At 41.4% G+C, this 15,941-nt stretch overlaps 1 protein-coding gene across 1 annotated transcript in view; it reads right to left on the bottom strand.

Annotated features, from left to right (window-relative positions):
* The window catches only part of LOC126320748 (venom carboxylesterase-6-like), a 77,851-nt gene that overhangs the window by 40,480 nt on the left and 21,430 nt on the right, over positions 1 to 15,941 (bottom strand). The window contains exons 3-4 of the mRNA XM_049994098.1: positions 4,844 to 4,963; positions 4,572 to 4,722 (exon numbers count right to left, since the gene is read on the bottom strand). Of these exons, the coding sequence (XP_049850055.1) occupies positions 4,572 to 4,722; positions 4,844 to 4,963 (271 nt within the window). The remainder of the gene's footprint in view (positions 1 to 4,571; positions 4,723 to 4,843; positions 4,964 to 15,941) is intronic.

The raw sequence follows: 15,941 nt of genomic DNA on the forward strand, positions 1-15,941 counted from the left end.
CTGGTGTGTTGGGCAACGTGGTGGTGATGAGCACAACACTCACATCCTGCCTGATCTGAGAGAATCCGCCACCCAGCCTGGAATCCAACCGGTGGCTCCTTGATCGAAAGTCAGCAATGCTAATCAGAACGCTGCTGACGCTCCCTATACATTGTTACGCTGAATGAAAGACCACTATGTTTCTTAAAAATTGCACTTACAAGTTACGGTGCCCAGCGGTGGGAACGACTTTTTGAAACCATCTATACAATGATGTAGGTTAAGGTTCCAGATATTATACCCAGCAGTCATTCACGTTGGTGAGCCCCTCGGTTGCGCGTAATCAACGAAATAAAAAATTTCAGAATTATGCGTGATGCGTTAAAGCTTTAATGAAGAAGTGTTACATGGAGTGGTGGTGTAGTGTATTGAATATAGTACAAGCCTCAGATGCATTATATTGTGTGTTCGAAGCTCTTCAGGCGCACTGCAATTTTCTACTTTTAAATCTTTATCGAAATGAGTTCGCTCACTATTTTTATTCAGTTATTTACTTTAAATATAACTTTTTATTTCTATTCCTTTGTCACATAATTGTGATCACTTTATTAACTTTACCACTTTCTCTCATGTTTGCCTATCTATAATTCTTTATCGACTTTGCATCTTTGTCAGTGTGATTATTTCCATGCATCAACATCGATTCAATTTCTTTCATTTCATCATCGTATATTTTCGATCACGTTATTGCATTCATTATTCCTGTTCATCATAATGTTTTGATTTCGTTGTAGTTATAAATGAAGCTTTCGTTTAATTCTTCTTCTGCATTATTTTGCCCATAGTGCAATAAGAAAGTATGTTCTGAATGTTTATATGACCATTACCACCAGAGAAAGTATACATTTTGTAATAAAAATTGCATTTTTGAAACCATTGCATATATAAATAGATTGTTTCTCCTTCTGTTATTAGCCGTTAAATTGTAATTTTTAAATGTTTAATAATTATAATAGAGAAACAAAAATAAATGTGTAATTCAGATGCATAAAGATTCCCATTGGAAAAATAATGACGGGAAGATGAATTGAGAGCAACTGGAAAAGTTAATACGTTGGCTAAAATATGGAGACAAAGGAATAAAAATCACATTTAAATCCACTAATTGAATAAAAATAATGATCAAAATCATTTCGATAAAGAACTAAAACATCTTTATAACACTTAATAAATTTGAACCCACATCCACTTGCATACGAGGTTTGTACTATAGCCATTACCCTACGCAATAAATCCACAAATGATGGTTATACAAAACTGTGGAGCATTTTGTGAAATTCCCAAGTTTTTTCGTCGATTACTTGCAAACGAATGCCCACCATGACAGCAGGATATGATACCAGAGACATTAGTCTACAATACCGCTTAGATTGTTTCAAAAAGGCGCTTTCTCGACTGGGGACGTCTCCTTGTTCGTGGTTTTTTTTTCGCTAATACCTAGAGGGTATTAGCTAACTGTTGGTCAGTGGAATTATGACCCCAGGCAACGTCTTCCACACGGGTATAACGTTTTTCTAAGATTTTACTTTACTAGGGTTACAATGACATCAAAAGGTAATCGTTATGGAGACGGAATGCTTTCAGCAACGTTGTTCATCGGATGACAGGAAAGTAAATGACGAAGAATCATATTGTTTCTTTAGCAATCTCCTGATGATATTTTATGGTAACAGCCAAAAACAAGTTTCCAAAGTTGTTATCTTTTTTCACTGCGCACCTGTTATTTGCTAGCATGACCTCTTGTCAGGCTGATCTGCAATGAAGACAAATAAAATATGCCAATGCAATAACTGCGCCATCATTTCCCACCATCAGTGGCCTAATAAACTATTTTGAAGCCATTATCTGTTCCGCTCAAGTAATTTCCCAGGTTCTTTGCCGTCTGTGAGAGAATCACAATGTCATCAGCAAATGTTAAAATTTTCATTTCTTCTCCATTAGGGATTTAGGATCAAGGGAAATCAACAGACAGTACAAGTGTAACACATCCATCCACAATGTGAGCCGTGTCAGGAAGTGCAAAAGTATTTACAGAGTATCTTAGCTGTAGTGATAAATGCATTTCTTGCAGTTACATTCCTTGTTTAATTTGTGTTTCAACTGAAATTAAATTTCTTGCTATCTTATTGTGTCCATTTTTGTGCTACAGTCTCAAGAAAACTGTTGTAAAAATTGGCTGAAATGATGTTGAACTCATTAGCGTGAAGACCAGTTTGACGCAGTTCTTGGCGCTAGACTTTCTTGTGCAAATCTCATACCTGCATAATTACTCCATCCTCTGCAGCAACCCTCACTTTTTCCGTCCTTAGCCACACACACACACACACACACACACACACACACGCACACACACACACACACACACACACACACACACACACACATACACACACACACAAGCACTCTCTTTCCTCCAGTCCTATATTAACTATTCCTTGGTGTCCCAGACTGTGTTTTATCAACTTATTCCTTCTTTTGTCACCGAAGACTTAAATATTAGACTCTATGTTGTCATATTTCTCTTTCAAGAAATCGTTCCTTGCTATTGCCGGTCTTCAGCTTATGCACTCTTTATTTCTGCCTTCGTCACTTATTTTGGTGCCTGAATAGCAAAACTCGTCTACTACCTTCAGTGTCTCATTTTTTATCTAATTCCCTCAAGCATCACCTAACTTCATTCACTATAGCTCAATTTTCTTGTTTAAATTTTGTTAATATTCGCCTAATAAAGTACACTCCTGGAAATGGAAAAAAGAACACATTGACACCGGTGTGTCAGACTCACCATACTTGCTCCGGACACTGCGAGAGGGCTGTACAAGCAATGATCACACGCACGGCACAGCGGACACACCAGCAACCGCGGTGTTGGCCGTCGAATGGCGCTAGCTGCGCAGCATTTGTGCACCGCCGCCGTCAGTGTCAGCCAGTTTGCCGTGGCATACGGAGCTCCATCGCAGTATTTAACACTGGTAGCATGCCGCGACAGCGTGGACGTGAACCGTATGTGCAGTTGGCCGACTTTGAGCGAGGGCGTATAGTGGGCATGCGGGAGGCCGGGTGGACGTACCGCCGAATTGCTCAACACGTGGGGCGTGAGGTCTCCACAGTACATCGATGTTGTCGCCAGTGGTCGGCGGAAGGTGCACGTGCCCGTCGACCTGGGACCGGACCGCAGCGACGCACGGATGCACGCCAAGACCGTAGGATCCTACGCAGTGCCGTAGGGGACCGCACCGCCACTTCCCAGCAAATTAGGGACACTGTTGCTCCTGGGGTATCGACGAGGACCATTCGCAACCGTCTCCATGAAGCTGGGCTACGGTCCCGCACAACGTTAGGCCGTCTTCCGCCCACGCCCCAACATCGTGCAGCCCGCCTCCAGTGGTATCGCGACAGGCGTGAATGGAGGGACGAATTGAGACGTGTCGTCTTCAGCGATGAGAGTCGCTTCTGCCTTGGTGCCAATGATGGTCGTATGCGTGTTTGGCGCCGTGCAGGTGAGCGCCACAATCAGGCCTGCATACGACCGAGGCACACAGGGCCAACACCCGGCATCATGGTGTGGGGAGCGATCTCCTACACTGGCCGTACACCTCTGGTGATCGTCGAGGGGACACTGAATAGTGCACGGTACATCCAAACCGTCATCGAACCCATCGTTCTACCATTCCTAGACCGGCAAGGGAACTTGCTGTTCCAACAGGACAACGCACGTCCGCATGTATCCCGTGCCACCCAACGTGCTCTAGAAGGTGTAAGTCAACTACCCTGGCCAGCAAGATCTCCGGATCTGTCCCCCATTGAGCATGTTTGGGACTGGATGAAGCGTCGTCTCACGCGGTCTGCACGTCCAGCACGAACGCTGGTCCAACTGAGGCGCCAGGTGGAAATGGCATGGCAAGCCGTTCCACAGGACTACATCCAGCATCTCTACGATCGTCTCCATGGGAGAATAGCAGCCTGCATTGCTGCGAAAGGTGGATATACACTGTACTAGTGCCGACATTGTGCATGCTCTGTTGCCTGTGTCTATGTGCCTGTTGTTCTGTCAGTGTGATCATGTGATGTACCTGACCCCAGGAATGTGTCAATAAAGTTTCCCCTTCCTGGGACAATGAATTCACGGTGTTCTTATTTCAATTTCCAGGAGTGTATTTGGAAGCCATTATCTGTTCCACTCAACTAATTTCCCAGGTTTATTGCCGTCTGTGACAGAATCACAATGTCATCAGCAAATCTTAAAATTTTAATTTATTGTCCATTTTCTTTTGCAAATGTCTCCTTAGCTTCCTTTACTACAATCTCAAAGTACAGAATGAATGATACTACTGCATCCTTTTCTTGTCCTTAGTCTCTTAAAAGTGCAGCTGATCTCCATATGAATATCAGATCCCCTTCCACTCCCTGTATTTCATCCTTGATAACTTCACGGTTCCAAAGAGTATATTTCCATCGATATTGTCAAAACCATTTTCTAGATCTCCGGCTGCAATGGAGTACAAAGTTAAGCGTAATGTTGCAATTGTTACCAAGCAATCCCAGGCGATAATTTATGTTGACGAAGACCACGTCCTGGTCCACAAAGTACTCCGGTATGGCGTCGCTGCCAGTTCCTCCGGTGAAGCATCCACCGTGGATCCACACCATGACAGTTTTGAGCGTCCCGTTCTCTGACGGCCTCTGCACAAGTTTAGAGACGAGTCAGAATGTAGCAACCAGTCAAAAATATAACCAAGTACTCCACATAATCCTACTGATAGACTACTCATCATTGTCGTGCTAGATATCGTAGGATACAAACCTCGGGGCCGAAGACATTGAGGTAGAGGCAGTCCTCGTCGCCAGTTCCATACTGTGGACATCTTGGCGGCTTCTGGACGGCGTCCAGTACGCCTGACCACGCGGTTTTCGTTACTGGCGGCTGCGAAAAGGGAAGTGTTTGTAGTAGCAGTAGTAGCAGTAATAGTACCAGTAGTAATAGTAGTAGCCTTATTCATCCGTAGATCTCTTTTTACGAGGATATAGGACACGTCAAAGTATTTACAAATTTAGATCAATTTAAAATTAGCTAATTCGTATACACGTATATTTACAGACTTCTAGTTAGAGCCAGTCATTAGATATACTCCTGGTATATAATAATTCATCATCATCATCATCATTTAAGACTCATTATGCCTTTCAGCGTTCAGTCTGGAGCATAGCCCCCTTATAAAATTCCTCCATGTTCCCCTATTCAGTGCTAACATTGGTGCCTCTTCTGATGTTAAACCTATTACTTCAAAATCATTTTTAACCGAATCCAGGTGCCTTCTCCTTGGTCTGTCCGACTCCTCCTACCCTCTACTCCTGAACCCATGAGTCTCTTAGGTAACCTTGCTTCTCCCATGCGTGTAACATGACCCCACTATCTAAGCTTGTTCGTCCTGACTGCTACATCTATACAGTTCATTCCCAGTTTTTCTTTGATTTCCTCGTTGCGGACACGCTCCTGCCATTGTTCCCATCTACTAGTCCCTGCAATCATCCTATCTACTTTCATATCCGTAACCTCAACCTTGTTGATAAGGTAACCTGAATCCACCCAGCTTTCGCTCCCATACAACAAAGTTGGTCGAAAGATTGAACGGTGCACAGGTAACTTAGTCTTGGTACTGACTTCCTTCTTGCAGAAGAGAGTAGATCGTAGCTGAGCGCTCACTGCATTGGCTTTGCTACACCTTGCTTCCAGTTCTGTCACTATGTTGCCATCCTGTGAGAATATGCATCCTATGTACTTGAAACCGTCCACCAGTTCTAACTTTGTTCCTCCTATTTGGCACTCAATCCGTTTATATTTCTTTCCCAATGACATTACTTTCGTTTTGGAGATGCTAATCTTCATACCATAGTCCTTACATTTCTGATCTAGCTCTGAAATATTACGTCGCAAACTTTCAATCGAATCTGCCATCACAAGTAAGTCTTCCGCTTATGCAAGACTGCTTATTTTGTGTTCACATATCTTAATCTCATCCAGCCAGTCTATTGTTTTGAACATATGATCCATAAATAATGTGAACAATAGTGGAGACAGGTTGCAGCCTTGTCTTACCCATGAAACTACTCTGAACCATGAACTCAATTTACCGTCAACACTAACTGCTGCCTGACTATCCATGTAAAGACCTTCAATTGCTTGCAAAAGTTTGCCTCCTATTCCATAATCTCGTAGAACAGACAATAACTTCCTCCTAGGAACCCGGTCATATGCCTTTTCTAGATCTATAAAGCATAGATACAATTCCCTGTTCACTCATAACACTTCTCCATTATTTGCCGTAAGCTAAAGATCTGGTCCTGACAACCTCTAAGAGGCCTAAACCCACACTGATTTTCATCCAATTTGTCCTCAACTAATACTCGCACTTTCCTTTCAACAATACCTGAGAAGATTTTACCCACAACGCTGATTAAAGAGATACCTCTGTAGTTGTTACAAGCTTTTCTGTTTCCATGTGTGATTACTACTTTCGTCCTCTGTAGCCATTTAAGACCTGACATTCCACTGTATTTGATGAGTTCCGACTTAATTTCATCCACCCCAGCTGCTTTGTTGCGCTGCAATCTATTGACCATTTTCTCCACTTCCTCAAATGTGATCCTATTTCCATCATCATTCCTATTCCATTCTACCTCAAAATCTGAAACATTACTGATCGTATTTTCACCTACATTGAGCAACTCTTCAAAATATTCCCTCCATCTACCCAAGGCATCCACAGGATTCACCAGCAGTTTTCCTGACCTGTCCAAAATACTTGTCATTTCCTTCTTACCTCCCTTTCGAAGACTGCTAATTAAACTCCAGAATGGTTTTCCAGCAGCTTGACCCAATGTCTGCAACCTGTTTCCAAAGTCTTCACAAGATTTCTTCTTGGATGCTGCAATTATCTGTTTGGCTTTGTTTCTTTCTTCAACATAACTTTCCCTGTCTACCTGAGTTCTAGTATGTAGCCATTTTTGATACGCCTTCTTTTTCCTTTTACAGGCTTCCTTGACTGTGTCATTCCACCATGCTGTTTGCTTCATCCTACTTCTACACACTAGTGTTCCAAGACATTCTTTAGCCATTTCTAGTACTGTGTCCCTGTACCTTGTCCATTCCTTTTCCAATGATTGTAATTGACTACATTCAACTAACTGGTACCTTTCTGAGATCGCTGTCATGTACTTGTGCCTGATTTCCTTATTCTGAAGTTTCTCCACTCTTATCCTCCTACATAAGGACTTGACCTCTTGCACTTTCGGTCTCGCAATCCCAATTTCACTGCAGATTAAATAATGAGCAGTGTCATCAAAGAATCCCCTGAATACACGTGTGTCCCTCACAGCCTTCCTGAATTCCTGCTCTGTTATTATATAGTCAATGACAGATCTGGTTCCCCTGCCTTCCCAAGTATACCGGTGAATGTTCTTATTCTTAAAAAAGGAGTTTGTGATTACTAAGCCCATACTGGCACAGAAATCCAAGAGTTGTTTCCCGTTCCTGTTGGCCTCCATATCCTCTCTTGGCCTCCATATCCTCTCCAAATTTACCCATAACCTTTTCATACCCTTCTGTTCGATTTCCAATCCTGGCATTAAAATCCCCCATGAGCAGAACACTGTCCTTGTCCTTTACTCTAACAACTACATCACTGAGTGCCTCATAAAAACTATCCATCTTATCTTGATCCTTCACAATGCGAATATACTGACAAAATCCTAATTGTTGTCTACTCCCAGGGCCTTATTTCGACTTACCGGTAGGTCTTTCAGAGCTCTGTCAAACTCTTCACGCAGTATCATATCCATCTTCATCTACATCCTCTTCCATTTCCATAATATTGTCCTCAAGTACATCGCCCATATACAAGCCCTCTATATACTCCTTCCACCTTTCTGCTTTCCCCTCTTTGCTTAGAACTTGGTTTCCATCTGAGCTCTGGATATTCATACAAGTGGTTCTTTTTCCTCCAAAGGTCTCTTTAATTTTCCTGTAGGTAGTATCTATCTTACCCCTAGTGAGATAAGGCTCTACATCCTTACATTTGTCCTCTAGCCATCCCTGATTAGCCACTTTGCACTACTTGTCGATCTCATTTTTGAGACGTTTGTATTGCTTTTTGCCTGCTTCAGTTACTGCACTTTTATATGTTCTCCTTTCATCAATTAGATTCAGTATTTCTTCTTTGTTGATGTTGATCTTATATCCTCCTTTCAAGACACTATCCATTCCGTTTAACTGGTATTTGAGTAACTTGTGGTAATAGGAGTACAGTTGTTGAGTGTTCAAAACACGCTATGATTAGTCGATTACTAAAGTGTGTAGTTCCACATTTCATTGAAGTTTAATTATGCTGAGCTATTAATAATGTTTCACATCTGCAGTTATGCCAATCAGTTACGTTGTGCAGTAATTACCAATGTTATTTTTGATGTGTATAACTGACTGGTAAATGTATTCACATGGAGCATTTAAAATCCCCCAGTGTTCTGAACAGATCTTTACAATGAGCTCGACTAGTATTTTCGGTTATTATTCTTATGGCTCGTTTGAAAACTGTGTTCATATTTTGTGCATTTGTTCTCCAAAAAAGAATTCCAAAGCTAAGAATTGAGTGTACATATGAATAATGCGTAACTAAAAGACATGACATTTCCAACTCACACAAAACACACCCAAGCTCATCAGTCTGTGGACATCTGCGGATGTTACGACAAAAACCAATCAGCATTTGAGTATATAGATGCCTGTGAACAAAATGTAATTGACTTCTAGTGAAATGTTGGATTCTACGGATATGTGCACTGTATATGTCAAGGACACGTGTTGAAAAAATTTTCTGCGTTTGATACAATCGTAACTATCAAGTTATTGGTCATCTAGGTAAATCTTAAGCTACTGGAACTTGTAAACTTCTATTCATATTTTTCATTCGTTAAGTAGTCTTTCATACTAAGGAACCAAATGTGCCCTACTGGATTGAGGTTCTGGGATTTCCAAATAAATGGAGACAAGTCGTGATATCTCTCGCAAGATCGACATCTTAAGTTTACATTTCACTTATCTGCTTTCTGTTATCATTATGTCATGTATTTCAATTTGACATTATGGATAGACGTAGGGGTAAGCGACTTTCCTCGCCTGGAGCACTGAGTGCAAGACACCTGGCTAGCCACGGCGAAGGGATAATCAGCCTGTTGCCAGGACTTCCGTATCCTTTGTCGCCACGCTATCGTTTCCTATGAAAAAGCAGAACTTAACGCAAGAAAAGCATGTACATTACTGGTAACATTCTCTCTCTGAAAAGCTCTTCTCAATAGAAAAGAAGGGGGTTCATGGTTGTCTGTTATAATTGTGTACCTATGGTGTATTATGAAACAACGAACAATATAAAATATTTAAATAGCCCGCCTTGAGCAAAACACAGTTTCTCCTTTTCCACTATATCCCATACATATTTCGAGCTGTTGAGGGACCATCAATGGTATAACTTTTTCATGGTAAAGAAATAAGTATCGTTAGATAAACAGATACAGACAGATGGCGTAAAAATGATCAGTTTCACTGACATGTCCTCCATAACATATACCTTAAGGGCTCATTTGGTTTCTCGTACACTGTCTTCTTTGTGTAGTACAGGAGGTAATTTTATAAAGTCTGCATGATGTAAGAATAATGTTTCTTTTCTTAGCAAACTTTTTAGTAAGAAGAAAACTTCACTTCAGAGCGTTTATCTCACACTGTCTGTCGTCTTTATTGATTTACTACCCCTTCCACACATTTAAAATACCTATCTTTGCTTCATATTAGACATCAATTTCTGTCAGATTCTTGCAAATGATTGAGAAAATTTGTTTCCTTTGGACTAAAAATAATACTGCACTGCGTCAATCCAGAGGGTATCCACGTTCCATCTTCTGACCACAACATATCAAAAGGGTATTACTAAATTTGTAATGTTTGCGAGATTGAGATCTACTTGTCCAGTTTATATATCTCCGCTCAAATAACACGGTTTTGCTTTGTATTTTGCACAGAGAGCTCTATATATTCAATAAAGTTGGTGTCGTCCAAAAGACAAGCACTCACAATTCTATATGAGTTCCTTTCAGTGACAGTGTGGGTGAAACATCTGCCTGGCAGCGCCTAGGCAAGTGCGTCTCGAGGGAAACAAAATTCTCAGGAAGAAGAAGGTATCTACGTAGAGGTTCGAAGCCACTGTTCGACAGCTCAATTACTCAATCAAACTGCGTTATTTCTCCCATAAAATGCCACCATCTACCATGCTGAAGGATGCTCAAGGATGGTTCACTTACAACGGATCGTTTCACACTGGGTAGATAACGGATCATTAAAAAAAAAAAAAAAAAAAAAGGTGTATAAAGAGTGACGATCGATACATAGGGATTGCGCTCCTCACGTCAATATAAGAATTGCCCATGTCAACACAAGTGCTGACACGCTTCACTTTCCAGTTATGTGACTGTCAACAGAAGCTGATGTATCATTTGCGTGTCTGTTTCAGTGGCTATAGAGGGATCACGCACTGTTGTGACAGGTGTGTAGTTAGTTCGCACAAAGCCATTGTTTCCGGTGAACGGCCCGCTTGACTCAGCTGCCAGTGAGACACTACCAGCTTCGTAACGCGCTGTATATACCTAGTGAATACACACCCAGCATAACCAGACCAGTGGCAGAATTTTAATTACAGTTGGTGCAGGAAACAACCTAATTTGGATTAGTAACGAGCTCGCGGTAATTAATTTTATTTATACACTGCCAGATGGAAAATTATTGGTGGCGGATTCTTTTTGTCAAGTGAGATAGAAAGTCAGTGTTCGGGCAAGAAAACATTCGAAAGTACCCATCGATCTGTAAGAGAACACGAATATTTTGTTCTAACGGACAGTTGAATGTAGTCAAGAAGCACCAACTCCGACGAGAAGGACGCTGTTCCTCATGTTGGGTAAATCTTCTACAATCAGCACCAGAAGAAAGTTGATAGAAATGAAAGTTTCACACAGTTGCCAGAAAAATGCTGTTAGAACAAAATCTTCAACTGAGCCTCTTACTATGGCCACGAGGGAAAGAGGTCCGTCACATCCATTTCATACGTTTGTGTCACTTTGTTGTGTTGGTCCTGTGTGTTCGATGCCTCTAGCTTCCTGTATATGATGGGACCAAACATCAAAGAATACAATGTGCCATGTTTATTTTTCTTTCAGTCTTGCATGTATGTTTCGTAATCCTAATCCTTTTTCCCATTACGTATCCCTGTGTTTTGACTCTGTATGTCTGGTGTCAATGTGAGAGACGAGAGGATTTCCTCGTAAGTGGGAGAGCAGTTTCGGCAAGATGGGATGGTCAGGCAAAAGGGCAGAGAGATTTATCAACAGCTGTAGACAAGGTTTGGTATAAGGTACCAGTTGTCTTTGGCATAGCGCTCACTCCCGTTCTGGTACCCGGACGTGGCGAGCGCTAGTCAATCTAAATGCAGAACACTCCTGTTTGAGGTGACGGTAAATCAGGCTGTGTCTCTGGTAGACACTCCGAGGTGTGAGTACAGGTATCGGAATGGATTTGGTACACTTCAGTTTTATTTTATAGTGATGTTTCAAGATTAGAATATTAGGAGGAAAATTACATTATTCTTTTTTGAGTATAATTTCGCATGTGCGCGAGTAATTCTAATTTTTACGTAAGTAGTACTTTGTCTATAGATTTTAAGCCATCCACGTGGGGTAGTAAGCCAAAGGGACCATGTTTAGTCAAGTATTTTGTCAAGGTGTTTGATCCTCAATGCTTTAGATAAATCAGAGTGGTCCGTTTACGCTTAATATGATTTTGGAATTATAAAGTTCCGGATTTTTAACGCACTTTGTAGTAGGGTCTTTCTTTCAGGCACGTTTTTGTATGATATGTGGTAGTTTAATGTCTTGTCTTGTGTAGTCTTTCATAAGTGTTCACATCGTCAAAGCTCGTCTAGAACGTGGATGATGTTTTCACTAAGACACGTTTTTTGTTGCTAAATAGTAGGGTTTCGTATTTACTGTGTCCGTCAGAGTTCTACCGCGTGTGCACTAGATTATATTGTAATCTGTCTAATATAAGTTAATTTTTTATTCTTTCTTTTCATTTTTTTAGCTAAAATACTGCTCCGTTATTTCTATAAGTACCATAAGTACTCTATTTAAAATCAGTCAATTGTTTCACAAAAATATTGTTTCTTTATTTGTCTATTATAAGTGCTCATCTATATTCATATTGTCAGTCAAATGGGAATTAACATTCTCCATTAATAGGAATCCCCTTACAACCGCCTTTCTATATCTGTTATTTTCATCTTCGCCACCACCACTACTACTACTATCTTTTTCGTAACTACTACTGCCACTTTCCATCTTTCTTTTCACTCCCTTCTTCGATACTTCCAGCGTGTTTTTCACCTTTAGTCCATAGCTTGAGTCAGTCACGACCTTGGACACACCTGTAAATATGTCTTGCCCCGCGAAATCCAGCTTTTGTCCCTCTTCCGGCCAGCAGGTAAACGGAGCGCGTTCGGTCCTACAGGCGGCCACAATGGGACGGACCGGTTCCGGCGGCGGGCTCTTTGTGGCCCACGCGAACGCGCAGTCGCTAACGGCTCACTTCGACGAGTTCTGTGACCTGTTCTGCCAATCGCTGTTCCACATTATCCTCGTCTCTGAAACTTGGTTGAAACCAAACATTTCTTCCGACGCTATCCGAATCGCTGGTTACTCTCTCCTAAGGGCAGATCGTGAAACACGACGCGGGGGTGGTGTGGGTGCCTATGTTCGCTCTGATCTGACACCTACTGTGCTATGCACATCGGATGCAAAGGGCGAAGGAGAAGCAGAGTTCTTGTTTTTCGAAATAAATACATCAAATCAGAAACTGCTAATTGGAGTAATCTATAAACCTCCAAACATCGGTGCCATGTCCTCCTTTCAGTCTGCCCTGTCCTCACTCGTGGCACAGTATGAACACATAATCATTATGGGCGACACAAACATCGACTTACAGTTAAAATCTCCCTCTGCCGAAAAACTAAGGCGACTGTTCCACTCCAATGATATGAGTTTAACACCGCTGGACCCAACTCATCACACGCCACACAGCCACACAATCATAGATATAATAGCAACAAAGCGACCAGATAAAATAATCCGCGCCAATCAGACATCCGCTCCGGGACTCTCTGCTCATGACGTGATATTTTTAAATTACTCAATGCATACTACCAAAGAAAAATCTCACCTGGTAACCTACAGAAACTTAAAAAATGTTAACCATGACGCTCTTCAAAAGGATTTCTCAGACATCCCTTGGCATGATATAAGCGATGAACCGACTTTAGACGAAAAAATTCGGCAATTATGTCGCAAAATTATTGCACTGTATGATAAACATGCTCCTCAACGCACTGTTAAGGTAAAGAGAGCTCCCGCTCCGTGGCTCACCACTGCATTACGTCAGTTAATGAATAAACGTGATGCTGCACATAGGGCCTTCAAGCGTAACCCAACTCCCGAGGCGTACGAAGCTTATAGGAAACTCCGAAACAGAACCAAGCAAAGCGTGAGGAATGCCAAAATCAGACATGCCCGCTCTGTCGTATGCGGCATATCAAAACCTGCTGCACTGTGGAAAAAGCTGCGCAGTTTCGGTATAGGGAAGCGAAGATCTGACGCTGTTTATCAAGCGTCTGCAGAAGAATTAAACGATTTCTTCTCAACAGCTGCAAACTGCCACGCAGCGACAAATTACCAGCCCCAAGATATTAATCTCTCGAGAGACAAGTTTTTCCTAAAACATGTCACTACCGGCACAGTACACAAGGCAATTATGAGAATCTCTTCCGAGGCAGTAGGAAATGATGGAGTGAGCATTGGCATGATTAAGAACGTCGTAGACACTATTATTCCAGTTATCACAGACATCTTCAACCTGTCTCTTGTCAGTAGTACATATCCTACTGAGTGGAAGCAAAGTTTAATTAAGCCTATACCCAAGACTGACAACCCTAAGTCGCCAGGTGACTACAGGCCGATCAGCATACTACCTGCAATTTCTAAAGCCCTAGAGCACATCGTCCATGAACAACTGACAGATTACCTCAAAACTCATAACATCCATGACGAATATCAGTCAGGCTTTCGAAAGCACCATAGTACAGCAACCGCATTAATCAAAGTAACTGATGACATTAAACATGCTATGGACAGACGTGAAGCTACTATCCTAACACTGCTTGACTTTAGCAAGGCTTTTGACACAGTTGACTTCGTTATATTACTAATTAAAATGAAACAGCTGAATTTCTCAAACAGCGCAATACAATGGTTCGACAGCTACCTCAAAAACAGAAGTCAACAAGTCATCTGTGGGTCGGAAAAGTCATCATGGAAAAGCGTGCGCTCTGGAGTTCCCCAAGGCTCCGTCCTTGGTCCACTACTCTTCTCACTGTACATTAATGATATTTCTTCAGTGATTCACTCCTGCAACTACCATCTTTATGCCGACGACATCCAACTGTACATAAGTGCAAGCCCCAAGAACATTGCTGGCGCAGTAGCGAGTATGAACGGAGATCTTTGCTCTGTTTCTCGATGGGCACAGAACCTAGGTCTGAAACTAAACCCCAAGAAATCCCAGGTCATACTTATATCTCATCCAAAGTTAATCAGCCGGTACTTTCGCGAAACAGTCCCTAAAATACTCCTCAATGGTACCCAACTACCATACCAAAAAACAGTAAAAGACCTTGGAATAATCTTGGATGAACACCTAAACTGGGAAGAACAAACAGTCACAGCTTGCCGGAAATCGCTCTCCTCCCTACATGCAATTCAAAAATTTAGAAAAATATTTCCAACCCATGTTAAACAAAAATTAGTCCAAACACTAGTCTTGCCTAATCTTTACTACTGCAATGTAGTTCAGCACGGCACAAATAGTGAAAATTCTAGATGCCTCGAGCTAGTGATGAATGCTTGCGTTAGATACGTGTGCAATATTCGGTTGTATGATCATATCAGTCCTTCATACTCCCAGCTAGGTTGGATACGCCCACATACGGCACGCGATCTCCACACGATGTGCTTACTTCATCGATTTCTTAGCCACTGGTGCCCCCAATACTTATCTTCTCACATTAAACACCTATCATCATTCCACAATCGCAACACCAGATCGGATACGTCTATCATCTTGGCTGTACCTTTACATAATACAAAATCTTTCTCCGTGTCATTCTCCATCTCAGCCATACGACTATGGAACGCGCTCCCCTGTGATCTGCGTCTTATCCAGAACTACTCAACATTCAAGAAGGAACTCAAAACATACATTTTAGGGACGGTATAGCCACCATTCTTGTGCCCCTCCCATCTCTTTCTTTCTCCTCTCCATCACAGCTTCGAATTTTACCGTTCTATTTCTCTTCCTCTAACCTATCTACCTCTTATATATCTCTTTCACCCCATTCTATCGCCTTATGTCTCTGCTCGATGAGAATAACTCACAAGCTGCAAGAACATAACGAGAAAATTCCCAACTAACAATGTGACTGACATTCAGAAAAGAAAAGTATGTTTACTTTCATATACATAGTCATTATTATTATTATTATTATTACTATTACTATTATTATTATTATTATTATTACTATTATTATTGATTGTTATAATTATTTTTTATTGTTATAATTATCATTGTACTACTGTTATGATATCTATTTTTTTTTCTTTAACATCAATACTGCATAATAGGCTATATGTCCTTAATGTTAAGTAGAAACTGTAACTCGTTCAATCTGAGTATGCCTGGTTAGGTGTAAGAGAGGGCCTGA

Source organism: Schistocerca gregaria, chromosome 2, assembly GCF_023897955.1.
Source record: "Schistocerca gregaria isolate iqSchGreg1 chromosome 2, iqSchGreg1.2, whole genome shotgun sequence".
NCBI lineage: Eukaryota > Metazoa > Arthropoda > Insecta > Orthoptera > Acrididae > Schistocerca > Schistocerca gregaria.